Source organism: Perca flavescens, chromosome 3 (assembly GCF_004354835.1).
Source record: "Perca flavescens isolate YP-PL-M2 chromosome 3, PFLA_1.0, whole genome shotgun sequence".
NCBI classification, from domain to species: domain Eukaryota; kingdom Metazoa; phylum Chordata; class Actinopteri; order Perciformes; family Percidae; genus Perca; species Perca flavescens.
Genome location: NC_041333.1, coordinates 20,427,468 through 20,446,381, shown reverse-complemented (window position 1 = coordinate 20,446,381; position 18,914 = coordinate 20,427,468). Strand labels below are relative to the sequence as shown.

The window sequence follows — 18,914 nt, the reverse complement described above, 5'->3', positions numbered from 1 at the left end:
AGGTGGATAAATGCTATTTCCGAATTTTGGGAGGTGTGTAAACGGCGTTTACGTGCGTTTAGCCTCCACTACATCCCTGGTCACAATATAATAAATATGTAATGTAATAACTGCAGACAAATTCTGTTTCCTTTATATCTCCATGACTTTATGTTTCAAAGCATAGCCTAACCTTATAAAACAAATTGGTGAAGTTGGCTGTTGCTAGCGTATGTGTGTGTGTGTGTTTTAGCTAAGCCCCAGCTGGGGCAGCACAAGTTTATCAAACATCAGCCTTGATCCCCCTTAGGGCTCCTTGGACGCGGTTTCCTAGATGTATGTTTATGTGTTTGCTCTGAGCGTTGTGTGTGATGTTGACCAGATGCTGATGTTTTGACAGCCATCCTGCTCTGTCTGTCTGCGTCACATCAGCTGTGCGTGTGTGTGTGTGTGTGTGTGTGTGTGTCAGAGTGGAGGGTTAAGCAGTGGTCTGACTGTCAGTGTGTATCTGACCTTCTATCTACCACTGGGATCACTTATCTTGCTGCAGGCTCCGCAGTACCACATAACACCATCCTCTTGCCATTTATTCCCCCTTCTCCTTTTTATATTATTTCTCTCTTTTGCTTCTTTTTCTGCCTGTTAGCTTTTCGTTCAGCCTCTCGCATTTTTTTCCTCTGATATCCCTCTAACAATGCCTTCTCCCTTTTCTTCTGTGCTCCTATCCATGTCCCTTATCCCCATTTCTTCCTCTCTCCTCTATATTTGTATTCTTTACTTCTATATCTGCACTTCCTCACTCTCTGCTGCTTAGATACCAAATTCAGAGAGTAAAAATTATGACATGAAAACAGGAGAGGGGAAGCTAATGAAGACAAGAAAAGACAGAAGGAGAGTGAGAGAGGGACAGCGGGAGAAATGCTGAGATACACAAATGGAGAATCAGAGAGAGTGAGGGAAATATGGGAAGAAACGCTGACAGTTGGAGAGGGGAAGATAAAAGTGTTTGACGGAGAAGGAAAAAAAAGAATCTTTTTTCATTTGTGTCAGAGCACCATTGTCAGAGTAACAAAGACATAGCTCTCACAGTGCACTAGAGGATTTCACTCTCTCTCTCTCTCTCTCTCACACACACACACACACACACACACACACACACACACACACACACACACACAGAGAGTGTTTTATCTATTTCCTTCAGCAGGGGTGGATCTCCTGGGGTAAGAGCAGCTCCTGTTCTCATTTTTCTGAAGTGTCACATCTGACATCTGTCATGTTTTCACCCTCACTTAGCCCTGGTGGCAGAAACCCAATGACATCACACCATTTTTCCTTAAGAATCTGTATCTTGTACTTTAAATGTTTCAGCAGGTACTGAAAACATTTGATTCCTTGGTGCCGTTCTTTCTGGAGAAAATATCCTAAACTCTACAATATAGAATACAATATTCAGCTTTAAAGCTCCAACCTTGTGACACCCATCATGGACCCACCCAATTCAGCACTGCAAAGATTGAGGAGGTATAGCAATAATTTCCCTCCCAGGGTAACAACCTACTTAGAGCACAACAGGTGGATGTGTAGTTGGACGTAGGACTTATAAAATGCCATAGAAACAGCAGTGGTGCCAAGTGAACATAGCAGTTACAGCAGAGTTTTCAGGTGATCAGTGCAGCAGCAGTAATCCAGCCTACACTGGGGGTGGATGCATTGGATTTATGTTGCCGTAAATTGGGTGTGTTAGGTGTTACTGTAACAGTGCACTCATGTTGTCTGCCTCAACTACCTCCCAAGCTTCATGATTATGTCCATCATTTGTTTATCTGTCAACTATTTTTTCAATTAATGTCAGAAAAAAGTGAGAAACGCCTTTCTCAAGTTCTCAGAGCCCAAAGGGATGTTGTCAAATAGCTTATTTGAGTGACAAAAAAACAAGAACTAAAACATATATTCAATTTACAATGTCATAAAACACATAACAGCAATAACTGCTGACATTTGAGAAACTGGAACCAGAAAATGTCTGTATACTTAATAAATGACATCAATGATTTGTCTGTGGACGTGAGCAATTTTACGCAGCAGCTCTCATAGGGTTGAGTACGTGCATGCTGAATAGATACCAACTTTAGTTGGCAGAACACAAACAAACAAATATACCAGGCCAGGGCTCCAGACTAATGTTTCTTACCAGGAGCACTGTAGCCCCTAACTGAAAATGTTAGGGCCAGGAAATTTAAGGGCACACACCTTAAATCAATCTATAATGCAATTTTTCATATTTTCCCCATTTTAATTGTATTACTGATAAAGGCTTTGGTAATAAATACAGAAACTGCAATCTGCTGTCTTATTCTAGTTCAGAACACTGACTTATTGGGACTTTAGCTTATTCACCATATCCCCAAGTTAGATAAGTCCATACATACCCTTCTCATCTCCGTGCATGTCGTAACTCTGTCTGACGCACCCACCTCTAGCCTAGCTTAGCACAGATTCTGGAGGTAACCGGCTCCATCTAGCCTACTGCTCCCAATAAGTGACAAAATAACGCCAACATGTTCCTATTTACATGTTGTGATTTGTATAGTCACAGCGTATACAAATAACAAGTTCACATGAGACACAGCCATCTTCTAACTGTATACATACTTGGAACTCAGAAGGCGAAGCACTGCTACTTGGTCGGAGTGATTAGCGCTACACCTGAAAAGCACCATTGTTACTCTCTGCTCCTCACCACGGGGCTTCTCAGGTGCTGCGAGCAAATCACTCCACCCAAGTAGCAGACACTGAAATAACAATCATATCTAAGGTGATTAAACTTCCACATAAAGTGTCTAAGAATCTAACACCTAGTATGGGAAAGATTGAGTTGGAAACCCTGACTAAAACTACTACTAAAAGCTGTTCTGGCAGCTCGTGGTTGTCCAACTCTTTACAAAACAAATACACACAGTTTTCTACACCACCATCCATCCCCAAACACACACACACCACAACCACCATCCTTCTCTCTGTCTGGCATTATATTTCTAACACACTCACACAAAGGGATCAGAAGTTTTTTCATGCATTTACTGTTGAGTCACATTAGATTTGTTTGTCAAGGACTCAGCGAACACTGAGGGAGAAGCTCAGTATCCAGCTAATCTACTGTACATCCTCCTAAAACTGCACTCTCTTTTCCTTCCCTTATTATCCTTCATTCTTATTCATCAGTGTTTTTCTCACTTTTGGGGGGGTGCCTCCCTGAGTGTTCACAAACTTCCTCCCTTTTTCCAAACTTTTCTCTCCTTCTATTCCTTTTTTTTCACTTTCACTGCTTATTCAGCACACTCCCTCCCACTTCTGTTTCTCCTTTGTGGTGCCATGCACTCTGTCACTCTTTTCACACCTCTACTCTGTCTCTTTTCATATCCATCACTCTCTGACTCACTTTGTCTCATCGAATGCATCTCCTCTCTCTCTCCCTGGCTCTTTCTTTCACCTACTTGTCAGCTGTTTTTGTGAAACTCACATATTGGCTACACCATCTCTCTCCTCCCCTCCTTCGCTTCTTCCTTTACCCTGCTCAACCTCTAATCTCCCCTTCGATTATAACTTTCTACTTGTTTATTCTCCCACTTCTTCCACTCCTGTTCATTAATTCCCCTTTCCCTCTCTCTGCCTAGCTCTTTTCTATCCTCCCCAAAAACTCTCATTACCCTCTTTGCCATCTTTATTCTCTTCATGTTCTTTATTTCATCTTCTCTTCTCTTTCATCTTCTGGTCTAATCATGCACCTCCTTCTTTCTCTCTGTCTCATTTTCCCATTCCTATGTGCATCCACTGTGCCAGTCAGGTGACTCCACTACAAGACTAACTATACTATCCAATGACTAAACATCTGTCTCCCTCCCTGTCCTCTATTGTGGGCTCAATGTCAGAAGAGCTTTATTGGCTTGTAATTTGAGTTAGTATAGCCAAAGGAAGACAGTACACATCAATGGAGGTAAATAATTCTGCATAAACAAGTATGTATAAATAACTGAGTTGTCAGTTAAAGCAAAGCTTTGTAATGTAAGTACTCAATAATCAAAAAGTAAGCAAACAACTCATTTCCATTACACATCGATATCAAGAAATAGTTTTACATTTTGGGAAATGTGCTTATTTGCTTTCTTCCAGAGGGTTAGATGAGAAGCTCCACTCTCACCTCAGTCCGTATAAAGCTATAGCTTACAGCTGTTAGCTTATCTTAGCATAAAGACTAAATAGGACGGAACAGTTAACCTGGTATGGAGTCTGTACAAAGTTAACAAAATACAACTGCTAGCAGCTCTAAAGATCACCAGTTATTAAATAATGATGTAATAAGCCTACCATAAAACCAGAACTCAGTCATTTTTCACTTTGGTTTTTGTAAGGCTAAAATAAATTAGATATTAAGTGTAATAAGTATTAAGCTTTGAGGTGCTGGTAGGCAGATTTTGAAGAGTGGTATTGATCCTCTCATCTACCTCTCAGCAAGAATGCAAATAAGTGTGAATGTGAAACTTATTGCTTTAAGTTAGCTAACACCAGATAACATTAGCCACCAAATGCCACTAGGGTGGAGGACCAGAGGTGTTCTTACCTGATAACATCTTGAACTGGTAACATATGTTGCATGGATCAGTATCGGTACACAGCCCGGTCACTGGGAATGACTGATCTATCTGATATAAAATCCACACATAACGTGTGCATATATGTATTAAACAATACCAAATAGTGTGCTATGGTGCCCATTTAGCTCAGTTAGTAGAGCAGGTGCACATATAGAGAGGTGTATGTCTTGATGCAGAAGGTGCAGGGTTTGAGTCTGACCTGTGACAATTTCCTGCATGTTTTTTCCCATTCATATCTACCTGTCCTATCCATTAAAAAAAAGGCTGAAATGCCCCCCAAAAAATAATCTTAAAAACAAAAACAAAAAAAACAATACCAGATAAAGGCAGCTCACATTCAACATAGACAAAAGGCACATGTCCACTGACCACTGCGGAGCTGCACACATTTAAAACTACAGATAAGTGAATATTGGAGTTTGATTTCAATGATTTCTTAAAGAAGAATTCCAGCCAATTTTTACGTTAATCTTTTTTTTTATAATTATTTTCATTATTTCCATCAAGAAGCAATACATATATCAACATACTGTGTAAATTCACATTCCAAACAGGATACATTTCCTAACGGTATCAGTGTTTTTCTACTCCACATTTTTGACACACAAACCCAAACACACCCATTTTTACACAAATCCACCCACATCCACCCACCCACCCACCCCCACACACATACACATCCACTTGGTTTCCAGCTCTCAGTCACCATACCTTGTTCTTATTTGTTAGCCAATAAATTTACAACGCTTCATATATGTCCTGCCACACCTTGTTGAATTGTTGCCTTTTGTTTCGGTCTTCGAACATTGATTTTTCTATACTAAAATAGTATTTCATTAGTCCTTTCCATTGTTGTAACGATGGGGCCTCTGTATCCTTCCAATACTGTAAAATTGTTTTTTTATATATCAAGGAGGAGAAAAGAACCATCCATCCAATGGGGTATTTTAGCTCGTCAGTATTTTTGGAAGATACTGCTCAAAACTGTGAAATCAATTTTAATTTTAAAGGTCTTGGTCATCCATTTTTGGATCTCTAACCAACCCTTACAGACCTTCTCACATTCCCAGAAAGCATGTATTATTGTCTCCTTATGTGTGCCACATTTTACACAAACAGGGGAGATAGAGGCATCAAATGTATTTATTTCTGATTTAGTGTAGTATATCCTTGTCACGAGCTTATATTCTCATTGGTGGTAATGGTGTTGGTTATATTTAGGCAATCTTTCCAGATTATATATATATATATAGTTATTTATTTGAAGTTCTTAGTTCCAATCCTCATATATTTTTTGGAGAGAATAATTATCTGCCGGTGCTTCTATAAGGTGTTTGTACACTTTCCCTATTCATTTCTTGTTTTCGCCTGAATTTAGAAATAACCTCTGAGTAGCTGAGGGTTCTGTAGTCCTATTATAGTTTAGATCAAAGTTATCTGCGATCCAACTCTTTAACTGAAGATATCTAAAAGATTATTAGTTACATTTAATTCTATTACCAATTGTTCAAATGGCTTTATATTGATATGAGAAATAATATCTCCAATAGTCGTTATTCCTTTATCATTCCATGATCTCCACTTCAGCTCCTCCTTCTGTAGGGTGATGGATGGGTTATTCCACAAGCGTGTATTCTTTGGAACATTCATTTCTATACCTAGAATATGTTTTATTCTATCCCATGTTCTTAATGTGCTATTTGTGACAAAACTAACATTTTTAATTTTCCGCTTCGTAAATAAGGCTAGAAACAGGTTTTTTTTTTCCCAATCTGATGGTCCTCTATATTTATCCACATATCTCCCTGTGATCTATTAATGATTTTGTTGATATAAAAAGACTGAGCAACATAATAGTATAGCTCAAGATTTGGGAAATTTAGTCCTCCATCTTTTCTCTTATTCTGAAGTACTTTTCTACTCAATATATGAGCCTTATTTGACCAGATGAAAGAACTGAATAATTTATTAATTGTTTAAAAAAAAAATCCTTAGGGGGGATCACTGGTATTGTCTGGAAGATGAACAGGAATTTAGGAAGCCATATCATTTTAAGCAAATTAATTCTACCAATTAAATTAATAGGCAGGTCTGTCCATTTATCTAGACTAGATTTAAGCTCCTTAAGTAATGGTGAAAATATATTTATATAGTTTTGCTTTATCTAAACTAATATAGCACCTTAAATATTTAATCATTTCCTTTTGCCATTTAAAGTTATATTCTAATAAGTTGTGATCTTTAGGCAAAAGTCCTGTAGTTGATAGAAGTTCAGTCTTTTCTATATTCATTTTGTATCCAGATATTTTTGAGTACTGCTCAATAATTTTCATTAAATATGGAATAGATTTTTCCCTGTTAGTCAAATACAACATCATATCATCCGCATACAAACTAAGTTTATAACATTCTCTTCCAACATTAATACCATCTATCATGTCTGATTGGCAAATTTTCTGAGCTATCGGCTCTACAGCCAATGCAAAGAGTGATGGGGACAATGGACATCCCTGCCTTGTGCCCCTAGTTATCTGAATTGCTTCTGATAGAATACCATTTGAATAGACATATGCTACAGGGGACGTGTATACAGTTTTGATAATTTTTATTATTTCATTTGGGAAATTATATGCAGCTAAAACCTCATACAGGTAACTCCACTCTAAACGGTCAAATGCTTTTTCAGCATCCACTGCCATCAGTGTCACATCTAGTTTTATATACAGGTTCTAACATTGTTTTTTAACTGTCTTTCTTTAATAAATCCTGTTTGGTTAAAATGAATGATTAGTGGAAGTATTTCAGTAATTCTGTTATTTATAACTTTTGTATTTTATTATCACAATTTATTAGATTTATTGGTCTGAAATCCGAAGGTTTATTGCATTCTTTACCTTGTTTAGGGATTACATTAATAATAGTCTTATACATTGAGTGTGGCAGGATTTCATTTGTAGCCTGTCAGGGTCCCACCGTCACCTGCATTCACTCCTCCTTCTCATTCTCCAGCACTCACTCCTCCCACTGATTCATACTCCTCGTCACTCACGCCGATCAGACGCTCCCAGTCCCCTCAGTACTAATTACACACACCTGCACCTCATCAAGCCACATCCTCAGTTCACCACCTGCAGCTAATCAACAACCACCTACATAAGCAGCACAGACACACACGCACTTTGTCTAGTCTCGTTTCTATACGACGCTCTGACTCACTCACGTTAAGCCTAGTCTATCCAAGTTTGCCTTACCAGTACTTCGTATCCTGTTGTCTGCTGCTGCTCTAAACCTGCCTGCTCAGCTACCAGATTCCTGCCTGTTGCTTCCTGCTCTTTGTTGGATCATTGTTAATAAAGATCTGCTTCACTACTCCAGTCTGTCTCCTGGTCATCCGTGACATAGCCCATCCATACCTGGAGCTTTGCCTTTTGGGAAGCTTTCAATTGCCTTTTTGATTTCCATCAAGGAAATCTCTTTGGCCAATGTAGTTTTCTGTTGCTCTGATAATTTTTGGATGTCAACTGATTTAAAAAAATTCTTTTCTTCATCTGTTTTGACCTTCAATTTCAGTAGAATATAATTTTTCATATAAGGAAGCAAATTCTTGGTTAATAAGTTTGTTGTCTCTAACCACAGAGTTATTAAGTTGATCTTTTAGTATGATATTCTCTCTTTTGGACATCTTCTTTACCAAAGAGGATAACTGCTTACCTGTCTTATTTGATGATATGTATCTTAATTTATTTACATTATACCTAACATTATTAGCTTTTTCTAGCAGCAGTTGATCGTATTCTAACTTCAATCTTTGCAGATACTCCATATCCTTTCTTACCCCAGAATTTTTACGTTAATCTTGATCGCTATAAATATGCAAGTACAGTCTATAGAAAGAAAAACGAATCGGTGCGGTCAACACGGAGTAGCTGCAGCTACATCTATGAGCTTCCTCTTGGCTAAAATGGCAGTTGTCGGGGCAAGTTTTAGAGTGCCTTTGTGCCTCTTAACAGACACACAATGCAATTAAAATGTCTGTGCAACATGAACAAGGCCCTTACGTGACAAGATGCGTTTTCAACTCAGACATTGTTTAAATTAACCTTCCCTGTCTCTATCCTGCTGGTAGCTAGCTTGCCCTGCTAGCTGCTAGCTGCTAGCTGCTCGCTGCCATCCGTGATAAGTGTGTTCAGCCAGGCTTATTCTGTGATAATCATCACGCAACATTTCCATGTGGATCTGTAGCTCATCTATTTTGTGTGTGATCGATCTGGTGTTGGTGAGTAGGAGGCTTGGCATTGTCAATCTGTGTGGTAGTTCCCTCAGCCGCGCTAGCAGGCCGGAATTCTCATTTAAATGCTATACCATCCATTGCAGCATCAGAAATGCTTATAGCTATAGTGCGTAGTTTCTGTCGCACCCATGAGGAATTCTAAGTAATGACAACAAAACTGTCAGAGCGTCCACATGATACAAGCCTTACGTGATCGCAATTGTATCAACTCATTTGTCAATGGCTTGAATGTAATGGACGTTTATTAATATCAAAAAGTTACGCACTAAAGCTTTAAAGATTTGATTTGATAATCGATCTTTCGAGACATCCTTCCGAGCTCAATCTTTTGTTTGTGTTCAGGGCGGCTGCTGTCTCTTTAAAGGGAGCTAAGCCCCCTGGCTCCCCCAAAATTCAAACTATACCTCATTGTTAAGATGTTGTGTTCATGTTGGGGTAGTTTTGGTTTTAAATTTCTTCACTTGCAGTTGCAGTACAAAACTTTTAGGAGCATTATCCTTTTTCACAGTCCACATGCCAGGTCTTCTTCACCTCTATCCACAACTCCTCATTATAATTGGCTTAATCTTAATAGAAGACAACACGTGATTATGGCTGTTACCTGAACTCACATCATCAATGTGAAAGAATTCAAGGTTTTTCTGTAAAAGGACATTCTGTGAATTTGGATAATCTTGAGGAATTCATTGTTCCTTTAAACAATCACATTTAGGGCATGAGGTGAAGAAGCTTAATTATGTTTCCACTTCACTGAGTGTGACCCTCCCAATCTGGGAAGCCGGATTTGTCTGTAGCCTTCATCAGTGGCGAAAGTACTGCATATTGATAGCGCTATGGTCATGCCTTTTTATTTTATTGTATCCTTACATTTTGATCAGATAGAGAGAGATCAGATTATCTGCTCAGATTATCCCCCCCACTCCACTCTATCATTCCTGCTTTCTTCCATTTCCCTTTTTTATATTCTGTCCATTTGGCTTGCAGTTGTTCTTACTATCTCTCTTTTAAAGCTGACAGGGCAGAAAAGTGGAGGGACAGGTCTTTCAACTAGGCATATCTCTCTTAACACACCGTTTCCCTCTCCTCCTCCTCCTCTGTGCCCTCTAACTCTTCTAAGCTCCCACCTAAACTTTCACTTCTCTCCTGCTGCCCTCGCCTCCTAAAATCGGAGCACAACCACATATATGAGCCTACACCTAGCTCCACTCAATTTCCAAGGCATCATCTCATTCTGTGCTTCTCTGTCCAAGTGGTCACCACCCTATTTCCTCTGTGAAGGGGAGGAAAAGACTGTCTGCCAAATGTTTAAGGGTGGGGTAACTTTAGCTCATGCAATTTCTTCCATGTTGGGTGTCCTGAGAGTGACTCATGAGTCCCAAAACCTCCCTGGTGTCACCCCTGTGCAAAAACATTTGGAACCCATTTGCATTCTATCTTGAATCTATCAAGATGTTGCAGGACGGAGTGACCTGGTTGATGGCCCTTCAATCATGCCCCAAGCAAATCTATGTATTCCTGCACCTCAAAGCACAGACTAAGAATACAGTTTTAGACGTAAGATTTTTTTAAATTTTATAAATTAGCTTAGATTACATTTAGAGAGATTGTGTGATGCGATTGAAAGCTCCAAATGGTTACTAAATCGACCTTAGAGTGAGATTATTTTGTCAAATACATTTTTTAAATTCGCCTTAAAACCACTACTGCAGCATGTAAACTGGCATTTGTCTCTTTTGCTGCACGTTATGCTCAAGCATGTTTTTATATGCGCCTATATGAGAAATTTACATTACACAGTAAATGACTGTATATTCTTTGTGTGTGTGTGTGTGTGTGTGTGTCTGTGTGTGTGTGTGTGTTATCCAAGGCAAGGCCACCTCAAGTTCTCAGACACAGTCAAGGACCATGACATCACTGATATCACCAACGCCTAGCTCAGCTCAGTATGATAGTAGACATGGATTTTTGAGCACATCCACTCATGTTATTTGTCTGCATGTGCATATATGTGTATTACTGTACATATTTAACTTGTTCCTTTAGTTCTCTGTGTCTGTGCCCCAATTTGTATAGTGTGAATGTGTTGACTATAAGTGTTATCCTTGTGCAGGGACCTTTGTGTTGTGCGAGTGTCTTCACATGCATGTCTGTGACACTATGTGTGCAGCATTATATTTGCTCATAGAGCCAACAGGGTGAAATAGCTTTTGATTAAAAAGAGCTGAAACAGATGGGAAGATAAAGAGATAAATGAGAAGGGGGGAGATTGGAAGAGGAGGATCTGGAGAGATGGAGTGATACGTAGCGAGGCACAGACTGATAAGACAACACTGAGAGAGGAAGGCAACAGATAAGAGAAGAACTATTGGAGGAAAGAAGAGGAGGAATCAGAAAGATACCAGGAGCCTTTATAAAATATATAATTTGGTTCTGTTCCTGAATTGAAGTTATATTCTCTGTTTGGCCCCATGACTGCATGATACAGACATTGTATTGTTTGCAGGGTCTTTTTCTTCAAAAGGTTAACCACACCACTGACTACAAGCATGGTTGTTCTCTACATGCAACATCTCAATTTTTTTATACTTTTAAGTTAAACTGTGAGTGGTGCATGCATGTCTGCATGTGAGTGTATGCAAGTAATATTGGTGCATACCTTTAGTTAATCTTAAAGTCAACAAGTTTAAAAAAGATAACAGTATCTCACACATTCCCTTGTACTCATAAAGTTGTGCAACACTTTCTCTGGACCTCAGTGTGTGTATTTTGAACCGCTGTGCCTCAACACACCAGTGGGCATTTCTTAGTTGCTCAGGTGTGCCAAGGAATAAAATATAAAAAGACAAAATGTTAATACAAATGGGTAAAAAGGAGCCTTAATAGAATATTTTAGCTATTAGCTGATGACAGCATTTTCTCCTTGTGATTTTGACCTAACAAAAAATTACAATATAGACTATGATACAAGCATCCCAACTTGGCTATAAGAAATGAATTAATAAATCCATCCAATAAAAGATCCTGAAAGTTCTAAGTATTACATAATGTCAAAAATAACAATGACATGAATCATATAAGCATACTGTTGGTGTCTGGTGTCTTTCATAATATGTGAATTTCTACTGGATTCTGAACATCTGAGGACAAAATGTCTCTGAATATGTGTCAAAGATTCACGTTGATCTGACTCCAATCACGTACCGCTCCATTAAAACTCCAGCAGAGGGCATTCACAAGTTTCCAGCCAGTGACAAACATTTTCTACTACCACAATGTGTCAGAGCATCGTTAAGAAAGATTAACTTTTAAAATAAAAAATTAAGAAAAACTAAGAGCAATAAACACTTTAATACAAAAGTAATACCATATTTGTGAGCCACATGAACAAAGTTAAGCATGTGATAGTGTGCGTTGTTGATTCAGTTGTGTCTGAGTGACAGTGCCAGTATCTGACTACTGTATGTTTGTTTCTGTTAGTGCCTGCAGACACATGTATTCCCTGCCCACTTGTGCTGCTTACACACACAGGCACGCACGCACACACGCACACACAAAGTATGTGTAATAGATTTTATCCTATGTGGGTCATCTGGATCTCTTCAGCAGACATGATAAGTTGTTTGGGGCAGAAAGGCCAAGTAGTTTTTACTTCGTTCTGTGTGTTTACGCGTGTATTTGTGTGTTTCCTTTTCTACACGCTGTACACTCTGTCTCCCTGTGTCACCCCCCACCAGCGTCTACAATGTGCCCACAGACGCACTTCAGTAAAAGACAAGAACGACCAAAAAAAGGCTGGACAAACATAGGAGAAAAAACCTTGGGGGGAATTCCTCAAAGTGAGCTAAGACATTCTGTCACACGCATACACCCGTGTACACACACATTCAAATACACAAAGGTACACACACGGTCACATTCACATTGGTAAATGGATGAGTGAAAGCTGCGAAGCTCCTATCAGCTTGAGGTTCAGTCTTGCTCATGGACAGAAAGCTAATCAGCATCTGTCAATCAAATAAGGGAACTACAGTAAAACACACACACACACACACACACACACACACACACACACACACACACACACACACACACACACACACACACACACACACACACACACAGGACTGGGGATTAAAGAGCTGTTAAAAGATGGAATAGATGCACTCTGGTTGTTAGATCTAACAACCAGAGTGCTTTAATAGCAGCTATCACAGCGACCCATAGTCATTGTGCAACAAAAGATCATCTAGCGATCAAATAATTCACTTTTATAAAGTCAATATAATTTAATATACAGAACTTAAAGGTGGCTTGACAACTTTGTCAGAACAGATCTTCATAGTGTGACAGTGTTCAAAAAAATTTTATGCCATTTGATCTCTCAAACTCCTGTGATAGAATGATTAAACACATTGTTTTACTGGCTGCTTCTAGAACAACTCTTCTCTAAAATGTTAATAGCCATCTTTTCCTCTACTGAGTGCATTAAACCAATCATTTCCTGACAGCATTATCACAGGGAGTTCCCTAATTTTAGCCTAGTTTGACAAATGGCAAGTGCAGACAGTTTAGGCATATGTGAAGCAGGGAGAGAGCTTATAGTATGTGTTACTGTAAAGGCAGAGTGCGGGTTTGAAACATACTGAGAAGCACTCCTGCCCTAAAACAAAGACGTGGTGATTTTTTTAAAGGAGAGGATAAGGCAAAGTGTATCATTTTTAGGGTTGGGTATCGTTTCTTTTTTTTCGATTCCGGTGCTAAATCGATACTTTTAAAACGGTGCCGGTGCCTAAACGGTGCCTGAACCGGTACTTTTCAATAAAGTTAAAAAAAAAAGAAGAAGAAAAAAAATAAGGGTAGTAAACAACAGTCAGTGACTTGTTTATTGCTAAGGCCATGGTCAAAATTAAAGATTTAATAATAATGTAATAACTATAACAATAACTTATTCACCAGTAAATTGCTGTTGAACCCCAGATGGGAAAAGGGTATTTTACAATTACTGTGAATGCACCACGAGGCTACCTGTTTTAAGTGAATCTGTGTTGTTTAATTCCAACAATGGCAGCTGCAAGTGAACGCAACATCTGTGTTGTTTAATTTCGACAACGGCAGCTGCAAATGAACGCACCGTCTGTGTTGTTTAATTCCGACAACGGCAGCTGCGAGTGAACGCACCGTCTGTGTTGTTTAATTCCGACAACGGCAGCTGCGAGTGAACGCACCGTCTGTGTTGTTTAATTCCGACCATATAAACATACTGTATATCTATGAATTGCAACAACGGCAGCTGCTGCGCAGACTGTTACATCCTGCTGTAGAAGTCCTCCACAGTGAAATACAGTCACACTTTACACTGTTTAACGTTAGCTGTCAGCATTTTAACCGTGATTAATCCAGTTGCTAGCTAAAGGTAGGCTAACGTTACATGCTGTCAGGTGTAGTGTAAAGTTGAGCACCGAAATAAGGCACCGAAACTTTCGTTCTTATTCGATCTCGTTACTACCGTTTGCGTCGGCACTGGTTCCCTATTGGCACCGAGTTTCGGTACCCAACCCTAATCATTTTAATCATGTCATCATCTGATATGTAGAAAAGGAACAAGAAAAAAAGTTAAATTGTTAAATGTTTGCTAAAGGGAAATGTTTAAACAAAACAAGAGTGAATATGAATGAATAAGAATGTTGTGCATATTTTACTGCACTCCTCTAGTCATAGTAACATATAAAGGAGAAATGAGAATGGGATGCAATAAAAGTAATAAAAACACCCATTTCTTAAGTATCATAAAAGCATGTTGGAGTTGTATTACTGCCTTCTTCTGATCTTTCCTGCTTTATACTTTTTCAGTAAGAGAACAGAGACTTTTTATCCTGCTGGTATTTTGAACCTTGACCAAATAGAGTTAGTGCAGCTGTCGTCTCCTAACAGTATCAACTTTTATTTTGTAACAAGCCATTTCTTTCTCATCACTTGTTGCTTTTTTCTCCTGTCTGTCTGCTCTGTATCACGATACTGCTGCAGCACAGCTAGCACTCTGTGTAGCGGCTTCTATGATGTCATTTAATACTGTACTCACTTGTGACTGGAAAAGTATCGGCAACCGTTTTCTGACAATCAGTCTGTGGATATTGACTTATCAAAGTGTGTTTAGACTCTATGTTCATTGCATTTATGGCAGGCTTGTTTCAATGATTCAACCTGAACAGTTAAATGCTGTAACAAAAAACAAATCTGAACTTCAGAAAGTTTCAGAGGTATTTGATGGAGAGCTACTTAATGTGTAGACAGTCAGACTTGAAGTCATAACCTAACCCCTCCATGTTATTCTTTTGTTTTTAACAGAGGAGTAAGAGGTGAGCCTCGGGCAGTCATCCAGGTTAGAACCTAATACAGTGGTATTTTCATGCTCCCTGCCAAAAGCAACCCTGCAGCTGTGTGTGTGTGTGTGTGTGTGTGTGTGTATAATCAAAGGTACTGTAACACTGTGACTTTAGCCTCAGGGCCAAGTGAAAAGTATACATAGCACACCTGCAGGAAGTTAGATTGGCAAGAGACCAGGGGCGGACTGGCCATCGGGAGGTTCGGGAGATTTCCTGAACGGGCAGTCCTTCTTGGGCCGAACCGGCCGGCGATCATATTTAAATTTTAGTCAGTTACATTCAGACGTATTATAACAGGTAACAGTACTGCCCTCAGCAGTGACATGGGCTGGCCTGGCTCTTATAGTGCTTTCCATTAGTACTTGGAAGTCGGATTTTCCGAGGTCAAAGTCGGCCCCCCCTGACCTCGGAACTCGGATAACCTTAGAGTACCCCAATCTCACAATCCATTATGGATATCCCGTGCATCAACAGAAGTAAAAAGCTGAAGTGAAAGCTGTAGTAACATACAGTTATTAGCATTTGTAGCACACTGCACTTTGTGTCTCACTAAATCAGTCATACACACAGTCCTGTCCAACTTCTATCTGTGGACATGTTGTTAAAGGAACACGCCGACTTATTGGGAATTTAGCTTATTCACCGTAACCCCCAGAGTAAGACAAGTCGATACATACCCTTCTCATCTCCGTGCGTGCTGTAACGCTGCCTGACGGTTCCAGCATTAGCTTAGCCTAGCATAGATCCTGCAGGTAACTGGTTCCAACTAGCCTACTGCTCCGAATTGTGACAAAAGTAACAAAATAACGCCAACATGTTCCTATTTACATGTTGTAATTTGTATAGTCACAGCGTGTACAAAAAAACAAGGTAACATGAGACACAGCCATCTTCTAACAGTAAACAAACTGGGAACTATATTCTCAGACAGGCTTGCTGCGAGCATATCACTCCGCCCAAGTACTATATTCTTCCACCTAAGAATATAGTTCCTGGTTTGTTTACGGTTAGAAGACGGCTGTGTCTCATGTTACGTTGTTTTTTTGTACACGCTGTCACTCTATAAATCACAACATGTAAATAGGAACATGTTGGCATTATTTTGTCACTTATTCGGAGCAGTAGGATTACTGGAACCATTCACCTGCATGTTCTGTGATGGGCTGATGCAGCTGGAGCCGTCAGACAGCATTACAGCACGCACAGAGATGAGAAGGGTATGTATGGACTTGTCTAACTCTGGGGGTTACGGTGAATAAGCTAAATTCACAATAAGTCGGCGTGTTCCTTTAAGCTGTTTGTATGAACAAAAAACAGCATAATGCGTTGTTGTCAACTGGTATTGCAAACAATGGCTAACCTGGCTAGAGCTAACCTCACAATCAAAAATATGACGCAATGTAAATGGAACGCATTCGGGTACGATGTCATTCCCAGCTCCGGCTTCCAAGTTTGGAGGTAAATGGAATGCACTATCACATCTGCAGACAGCGCAAAATGAAGCTCTTGCCCGGCAATCAGACTGGGCCAATTTAATACTGTCAATTTAAAGTGGGGATGCGAGCGTCAAAATGACCCCTCCTGACTTGGACTGCTCTGTGTTTTGTTTAATCGGATTAACTCAGCATGACCCTAGGCCGGGTAATTTGCTTCCTTGAAGTTATGATCACAGAGAAAACCAAAAATGGTGGTGAAGATGAAAAAGAATTGGCAGCGCTGAGAAGTTGAGGTTAAAAAGTAGTGTAGTTGGAGCAAGATGCGGTAAAATGCGCAAAATTAACCGACCTATTCCTTAGTGGAAAGGCCAAGGTTAATAACCCAGCAGCAGAGACACGACAGGTGCACTTTCGGCCATGTTGGGCAATAACTTGTGTGCATTAGGTCAAAGCGGGTTTAAGAGGGAATAGTTAAGGCATTTATCTTAACTATGCCTTTCTAAACTCCTAAACTTAAAACTTTGTAATATATGCCTATGATTGAATTTATTCGTATTTGTCTTTTATTTTGTTATTGTCTTTGTACACAGTATGCAAAGTATTAAAGTTTAATATTATAATCATTAAAGTTTATTATTATTACTTGTTATTAGTCAAGTGACTACAGTGGAGGTGATGCTGTGACATAGGGTGACTCCAGTCATGGTGGTGATGAGAGGAAGACAGGCAGGAACTAGCAAATATAAAGTGAAAGGTAGAGCAGTGTGCAGGGCTGGATAGGTAATTGTTTTATGAATAAAAATAAAAACATATGGAAAGAGTTGTATGAAATAATATAAAACAGAAATTAAGAGAATATCCACTATTGCATTAAATGTACTGGCCTGCTGAATTAGAAATCTTTGTTACTTTTTTACTTTTACCCTGCAGATGTAGCTCTACAGTCAGCAAACTGAGGAGGCAGGTTTGCAACACATCCTGAGTTGAAGGTCTTTAGCAACATCATAGTCTCTTCATATACCACAAAGGCTGGATTAGTTTTTATTGTTTTACATCTGTATTACATTATGTAGTATTATTAGTATATAAAATGACTTCCAAAAAATATTCTACGTCTAAGACAGCCACTATATCACTAATGAGTGTTGCAGAGAGACTTTCAGCAGTAAAGACACAATTAACACACAAGCAAAAGTCAGACAACAAAGAATAAAGACTCACCGTCTTTCCTGATGTTGCCCCTCAGCACTTTGACGTTGGAGACCTGAGCCCTCCCGACCCCGGTTATTGTCCCCAACAATAAAACCGTCCACATCTGGAAAACTAATCCTCCACTCATGTTGATAACAAACTCGTACAAGCTTTAAATAACTAATGTCCTCTTCACCTTCTAGTGGCTGAAATAAAATGTGATTTAGGCTAAAATACCCCGCGACCAAGAAAGTAAAAACTAACTTTCCATTCAACAACTTCACGCTTTCTTAATCTCTTTTCTCTAGCCGCAAAATGAGAGCCACTATTTGACTGCCTGACGCTCACGATGTCCCGTCTTGTGCCAAAGTGCCCCGAAATCCAAGTATTTGTGCTCGCCTGAAAGTTACTCGCCCACAGACTCCGAGAGCAAAACTCCGAAACAATTAAGTGCAGGTGGAGGGTAATATAGCTCCGTTCACGGTCAGACATGAGCTTACAGGCGCCGAACTTCTTATCACCGCGGAGTAAATAAATTCTGTTCAGTCACTGAGAAATACCCCGCATAGTTTTACTGGTTTCTATTAGACGCGTCTGTTCTATGAAAGTCGGCGCGTCAAACTTTGCCAACTGAGTGATGCGCGCTCACGGTGTGTGTGTGTGTGTGTGTGTGTGTGTGTGTGTGTGTGTGTGTGTGTGTGTGTGTGTGTGTGTGTAACTGAGCAAGATGAGATCCTTTAGTGTGGAAAAATCTATCTATCTATCTATCTATCTATCTATCTATCTATCTATCTATCTATACCTGAGGAAACTACATTTTAAAGGAAACCCTCAGAGGAGAGCAGGGAGGGTCACCACAGCAGAGTTCAACTCAAGAGAAGGGAAGTCTCTGGAGTTAGCTCTTCCCTACATTACACAGAGCTAAGGAAACAGCTGACATGACTTCACTTGGATTCCAAAGACAGAAGGGAGGCTATTA

General features: G+C 39.6%; 1 protein-coding gene across 2 annotated transcripts in view; it reads right to left on the bottom strand.

The window, feature by feature from the left end:
* The window catches only part of pdgfd (platelet derived growth factor d), a 60,876-nt gene extending 42,321 nt beyond the window's left edge, over positions 1-18,555 (bottom strand). For both annotated transcript variants that reach the window (XM_028570058.1, XM_028570057.1), the window contains exon 1: positions 17,966-18,555. In XM_028570058.1, coding sequence (XP_028425859.1) covers positions 17,966-18,083 — 118 coding nt within the window. In that variant the 5' untranslated portion in view covers positions 18,084-18,555. The remainder of the gene's footprint in view (positions 1-17,965) is intronic.
* Between the last annotated feature and the right edge of the window lie 359 nt (positions 18,556-18,914).